This window comes from Armigeres subalbatus, chromosome 3 (genome assembly GCF_024139115.2).
Source record: "Armigeres subalbatus isolate Guangzhou_Male chromosome 3, GZ_Asu_2, whole genome shotgun sequence".
NCBI lineage: Eukaryota > Metazoa > Arthropoda > Insecta > Diptera > Culicidae > Armigeres > Armigeres subalbatus.
The window spans coordinates 385,099,323-385,106,506 of record NC_085141.1 but is presented as its reverse complement, the minus strand read 5'-3'; the positions used below and the strand labels follow the sequence as shown (position 1 = coordinate 385,106,506).

At 36.1% G+C, this 7,184-nt stretch overlaps 1 protein-coding gene across 1 annotated transcript; it reads right to left on the bottom strand.

Moving 5' to 3' along the window:
• Positions 1-1,528: 1,528 nt before the first annotated feature.
• On the bottom strand, positions 1,529-2,625 carry LOC134223823 (uncharacterized). The gene is made up of 3 exons (XM_062703027.1): positions 2,299-2,625; positions 1,969-2,245; positions 1,529-1,907 (listed from the first exon to the last, which is right to left on the bottom strand). The coding sequence occupies exons 2-3, from the start codon at positions 2,161-2,163 to the stop codon at positions 1,752-1,754; spliced, it is 351 nt and encodes a 116-aa protein (XP_062559011.1). The 5' UTR covers positions 2,164-2,245; positions 2,299-2,625; the 3' UTR covers positions 1,529-1,751.
• Positions 2,626-7,184: the final 4,559 nt, after the last annotated feature.

The following is a 7,184-nucleotide window of genomic DNA, read 5'->3' as shown; positions in this document are numbered from 1 at the left end:
AAGCTTCATCACGCCTATTCCCTATCTGTTAATAAAATTTATCGAGAATGAAGCCATTATTAGATTGTTCGTATACCATAGTTTTCATGTGTGGTATTTTATATTATGGCTCTTTAATTTGAGACATAACAAAATAAGAGAGGCGCCACGCTCCTAGTTTTGAAAAAACTTCTACTCAGTGAATCCTATTATTGTCAATTTCCTATCAATGTCAATAAAGTTGATTATATTTTCTCTATATATACCTATCTAGCTAGATTTAAGCGTAACTACGACCTACATCTTCAAGGAACATCAGAAAAGTATTGCAAAAAAGGAGGAGATCTCAATTCATTATTACTGAGGAAAGAGGCCCATCTCACTGCATTACTATTCCAAGCTCCAAGACACGAAGTCCGTTGGTTCACATCACATGCACATCCGTAAAATCAGTGCGTCAATGCCAAATTGTGACGCAGCATTGAACAAAAATAGTCAACATGTGATACCACCACGACAGGATATGTCTTTGGTTGCCATATCAGTGCTAATGGCGTAAGCCCACCCATCGCGGCAAGATCACATATCCGAGGGGAGGGATTAGCCGCGAGAAACCAATTCAGCATTTTATGTTCCATAATGCAAAATTTTGGATGCCTCCGAATGTTATTTTTATTCTAGTTCAGTATCTTTGGATCGGCCGCAACTCTTTTTGGGTCATTGGCACAAAATTTGATTGCTAGCATCTTAACTAAAGATGTGGATTGTTGAGGTGAGTGCACGAGACTTTCTCGCGCAAGTCCTGTTCCTTCGACTGTATTTTCAAAACTATTGGAAATTTCGTATTTCGCAATAAAACTCATGCAGTGTAAATAACACATGCCGAATATAGGGGAAAGTGGGGCAAGATCGCCATATGCGGCAAGACAGCAAATGTTGATTACGACCTTGGTGAGCATTATTTTCACATCATTATCACGAGGAATGGTTAACAATAATGTAAAAGTGTTATAAAACTGAAAAACGTGTGGCAAACTTACTTGTCCTTGAAATATTGATTTTAAGATGGTGTGATTGAAATTCGAATTTTCTTATAATTTCGTGGTAGCATAATTTAAGGTTTAAAGCTTATACTTCTCGTTTTCCAGCATAAATTGATATTTACCAAGCTTTTTACTTGACTATAGCTTATCGACAGTAATAATTTGAGGAGGCATCATAAAAACACCTTTTTTAAAACCGGTTGAAAATATACTGAAACTTCATTAATCAGCGTTTATTGATATTTGTGTCAAAGACAAAGCATTATAAAGGCTTCATGAACGAATCAAAAGAATTCAGATGAGTTTCACTATTTTACAAGGGTTACCGCTTAGAATGGCCAACTTGCTCCCCTAATCAACCCAGGAGGCGAAATGTTATCGTCTTTTGAAAGTGATGCAATTAGATTTCGTACTCCATTTAAATATATTTCGGGGAATTAATGTCATCCTTGATGAGATACACACGGCACAGATAAGTAAAGTAACACCACCATCAGGCGAATTAATTTAGGCTTTCATCGTTAATATTTCCTCTTTTAATCAATTTTTGTTTATTTGAGCTTTTTTTTAACAAATTAAACCTATATTAGTTCGAGTATTGTCGTAGGCCTTACAGCTAAAAGCGGTTTAAAATATTAACAAGAGCTAAAATTTATAAATAAAAAGTATACTTTTGTAAATCTGTACTAAAGGCAAACATAAAACCAGCACAAACATCAAAATACTCTACTACATAATCACACAGTCACAATCGCAATCGCAATCCCCACAGCCCCCGGCGTCACCACCGGCATCTGCCCCAACATCCCCACCACAACAATCGCACTCGCAGCATCCATCATCTGGAACAGGGGCCGGCTCGATTAATACATCAGCGGAAGAAACCTACAAGTAAGTTTGAAGTAGTCACTACCATCCTTCGACTTATTCCACTCAACTATCTTACCGGTTCTGTGGTTACAACCGTGGCAGGAGTTTCGTCCACTACTACTGCTGTGGATTCGCCGGGATAAAACAAAACCGGTGGCACCAGATAGGTGTCATAGTAGTACGAGGTATGTCTCGCCTTTATGTGTTCGGCGAGTTCATCTTGCGCTTCGAAGTACGTATCGCACAGCGGACACTTGAAATTTAGATCCATTTCACACAGCGAATGACCTCACCTCTCAATCACCTATCGGAAGCTATACTAACGGCAGGAAGTAGCTTTCGTAATACTAGGCCTTATCGGAAACGATTAGGTTTATGCATATGCTATCACATTTGAATTACGCACCATTATCTGTAGTTCTTCATTTTTAAATAGAGGTACATATATTATCAATCGTTTCGGTATGATGTCATTAGTTTATTGGCAAAACTCTCTTCACTGTACAATCATTAATAAAAAATGCAACTAATCCGCTACTCCAAATAAAATACGAAACATACCGATCCAGCTAAAACAATTTACTCCGTACATATTGACCCGATTCTTGTGACTAAACTCGATCTGTACACTTGCGCTATGTGTTGGGTTGTTTACATTGAATCTCAACTTATCTACCCCGTCGTTTTTTTCCTGGCCGCGTGGTTTCTCCTTTCTACATTTTCTACACAAAATTGCTCACACACACAAGACGCGACATTTGAAACATTACTAACGCTTCAACTTAACGTGGATACAGAAAAAAAACTTATTTTACGGAATGTTTATTGCGTAAATACAAAAAAAAACGCTATGATTTTTTTTAAATCACTCATATGAAAAATTTCGTTTAACTCTTTGTGGTCCTGAAATAGCGTCATAATTGGTGTTTGACTTGTTATTATTTCTAATAAAGTTTCTGGCTACTTAATGGTTTAATGCCACATCAACTATTGAAAATGATCACGATCGGTCATTGCGTTCCAAAGTTATGAAGAAAATAGTGCGTTGAACCATATAAGGTTGGTTGGTTAATTCACTCGCTATACAGCGTTTGCAGCACCCGTAAGGTAGGCAATCATATATAAACCAAACTAATAAACCAAACGATTGAATCGAGAAAGGCATCATCACTCCTAGGTGGATTAAGATTAGTTTTAAGAATAAATTCGCATTTTTTATTCTGTTTCTGTTAAAAATATGATTAAATTAAATAACTCGTTTTCTAGACATGATGTTTAATTACTGATCCATTAATTCAATAAACTCTCTTTTCTTATGTACCGTCATCGCGTTCCGTCTTTCAACCCCGCTGACTTAGAGACGGTTGGGAACCAAGAAAACATCGCGGTCGACTGTTTTTAATTACACTTCATGACACAGCTGCAAAGGGATTTCCCTGAAAGTCGTATTCCTGGCACCGAGCAAACTGCTGAAATCTATCATTAATTTCTCGGAGATTCGCATCAGCGTGAAGAACGCTGCAAGCCACGAAACTGAGTTGCATACCGTTAAATTAAATCAATTAGGAATGTACAGTGTATAAATAAAAATAGATAAAATACTGGTTCTATACCATGCGATATATATACTGTACAAGACTATGCAGGAACGCCTAGATATGATTTCCGATTGGTTGTTTGAACTTTAGAATATTTCCATTTGTCGGCTTGATTCGGTCACATATTACAAGCAATACGGATACACTTTACTATAGTCAGGCTGATAGAAGTTCGGGATAATTTAATTTAGGTGTCATTCTGTTTGAAGTTTTATGCATTTAAATGTTCTTTACGAATGTAAAAATTATGAGGTGTAAACATTTTGCTGTGTTGCTTTGCTTGCCAGACTACAGTGAGATGAATATAGGATACACTCGAGGAATGACTGCGTCACATGGGATAGAAACATTTATACATACATACATTGCACCTATGCAAAATAAAGTTAAGGCCAACAAGTTGGCTCAATAGTTGCTTGAAAAATCGCAGACTGATGTTTGATACTCATTTTAAACGAGCACGTGCTCTTAGTTAATGTAGCACATCAGATACGTAGTGATTTATTGCGTAGGCTAGCAGCACATGCTTAGAGGAAGTGCGAGTACCACACCCATAGGGGTCATACCACGGCACCCTTGAATGAGACAAAATATCCGCTTTGTGATGATTTTTAATACAGTAATATCCCGATTTTATCACTCCCCTGGTGAATTTTGAGGTGATAAAACAGGGTATGTGACAAAATTGGAAAAAAAATATTTCCAATTTTTTAATTCATTCCACAAATATGAATAATTGTATGCCTTGGAAAGGCCAAATGCGTGAACGGTACCCGTTATTTCTTGTCGAAATTGCTTACAGATTATTACCCAGGTACCTACTCAGAAGTCGTTCGTAATAAACTACAGGCGGTGAAAGTTATTTCATGAAAATCAATGTTGTTTGTGGTATTATTTACGAAAATAAAAAGAATGACAAATTTTTTTGGGGTGATAAAATCGGGTCGAAAACGTGATAAAATCGGGGGTAGACAGAATCGGGGAGTGCCAAAATCGGGTCAACACTGAAGTCTATACGATAATTAATGAAAAATATTGCTACTGGATACAGGAAGTTTATAATTTCACTCCAATTATACATGGAGAATTTGAAAAAAAGAACAGTGCGTGCTTGTTTTGATACAATTTTCGCTCGGTTCGGCTCAGCAGCAGAATGCTACACTACGCGAAAAAATTATAAGGACACGAATCAAATGGCCAGTTATCCGTTGATCATGCCCGTACCCAAAATATATCATTTGGAGTGTAAAGTATATGTGAAATGCTGCTAAATTGGTACGAATGTAACGAGTTTTGTATTCTAGACTAATAATTAAAAATAGACTAATTTTTTTCGCAGGAAATAATTATAAGGACAGGAAACAGTTATAAGACAAAATACTCAACAAAAACGATGTTTATTAAATGAGATTCACAATGATTAATTAGGAGTCACTCCTCCGCTGTTTTAATGACTTCCGTCAGTCGTCTCGGCATATGATTTAAGTATCAGTTTATTATTTTGCATTGATCCATTCTTTGACGATAGCAGTTCGGAGTTGAAGAACGGCGTCAAACATACCCTCATTTTAGAAAACGTTTAGAGAAAGTAAGCCCCAAACACTCTCAGTTAGATTGAGATTTGGGCTACGCGCCGGTTATTCCGTAACAGGAATGTTACTGTCCACCAGAAACGGTTTTGTGTTACACGCAGCATAACAAAAGATATTGTCATGTTGAAATATAATTCACTTTCAGTAAATGGAATCGAAACTTCTCCTAGAAACTGTACATTAGGGCAGTTCACATTTCAAAAATGTTCGAAAATTCCAACTCCCATATGTCTATTAGCATCATTTTGATAATTTCTGGCAAAATTTCAGGCAATTCGGTGGCCATTTAGGGGTGGCGCGTTTATATGGAAATTTGTATGGAAAAAACTTAAAATTTATTCAAATCCCCCTACAACTCTTAAATCGTGATGAATTCAAATAAACATCCCTAACCTTGGAGTCTATTTGAGCTCAAGCAGTGGATAACTCATTAATTTTGATTTATATTTCCACTGCTACGCTGAGGCTAATTACATCATTTTAGCCATTTATCTCATATTCACACTGTCAATAGAACCGTTCAATCCACTCATAACTAATGTGTTATCCGGAGGTCTCCTTTAAATAGATTCCAAAAAGGGAGGTTGGGGATATTTATGTGAATTCATTACAATTTGACAATTGTAGGGAGACTTGAATAAATTTTAAGTTTTTCCCATACAAATTTCCATATAAACATAAATTGACTTCGCGCCACCCCTAAATGGCCACCGATTTGCCTGAAATTTTGCCAGGACTCCTATATTATAAAAATGATGCTAATAGACATATGGGAGTTGGAATTTTCGAACATTTTTGAAATTTGAACTGCCCTACTGTACATACAACAATAATGAACCGAAATCTACATAAATTTTATGCCGAGACGACTGACGGAAGTCATTAAAACAGCGAAGGAGTAACTCCCCATTATTCAATGTGAATCTCATTAAATAAATATCGTTTTTGTTGAGTATTTTATCTCATAACTGTTTCCTGCCCTAATAATTATTTCCTGCGAAAAAAAATTAGTCTTCTTTTAATTATTAGTCTAGAACACAAAACTCGTAACATTTGTACCAATTTCAGGGTTGTTACGGAGATCCTGGAATATTTTCCGCGCCAAATCCGCGCCGACTAAAAACAAATCCGCGCTATTTCCGCGCGACATGAAACTTATTCCGCGCCAAATCCGCGACCCTAAACTAAATTCTTAGCAAAAACACGTGAAATATCAATTTCAGTAATCAAAATTTACTGAACGTCTTCTTTTCTGGAATTTTCCTTGATCGAACTTTATCAGTTGCATTGATATACAAGGAATGTTTAGGCCAGATTTGAACGATTATAGAAAATCTTGGCAAATAATAAAAAAAATCTTCAGAAACCGCAATTTCTTCAGAATTAAAAAAAAAACTTTGTTGTAATTATTGATCACAAGGCGTAGAGATTAAGGGATTAGACCACACAATTTTTTTTAAAACAGAACTTCTGTATAACAATTATTTGAATAACAAGAAACAAATAATACAAAATCTGACCTAGTTGGATTTATACTTCGAAAAATTTCAGAGGAATATTTCAGCAGAAATATCTTCGTAAATTTTATGGAATAATTTGCGTGGACTCCCGCAAAAAATAGTTCGGAATTTGTGCCGAAAGTCATCCTTAAATTTTTGTGACAAGTTTCTCTAGAAGCTCATGCAGGAAATTCCAGAAATTGACATTTTAGCGCCAATTCATCCGAATTTTTCCCGCAGGAACTCCTGTGTTGATTTTTAATAGAATTGATATCAAAATTGTTCATCCCAGTAATTCAGAAATTATCCTGTATATGTTTGCAGAAATCCAACTGCTTGTCGCCGTAATTTTCCCTAGAACGTCTGTGGAAATTCCTCCGGATATTTATGTAAAATTTCCCCTGAGAATTTATGCGGAAATTCATTCGAAAATTTTGTCATAAATTCAAGTAAATTATACTAGAGAGACTACATGTGGATATCCCTTAATTAATTCCTGCAAAAATCGTTTTGGAAATTCTTGCAGAAATTGATTGGTGACATCCTGCGGAAAAACTCCCGGAATATCTTTCGTTTAGTTCAAGGTGCAATATTTAGGATTTT

Excerpts from the sequence above, each read along its gene's own strand:
- LOC134223823 (XM_062703027.1), bottom strand. The coding sequence starts at position 2,163 with ATGGATCTAAATTTCAAGTGTCCGCTGTGCGATACGTACTTCGAAGCG. Across the intron at positions 1,908-1,968 it reads CGGTTGTAACCACAGAACCG|GTTTCTTCCGCTGATGTATT; the intron begins GTAAGATAGTTG and ends ACTTACTTGTAG.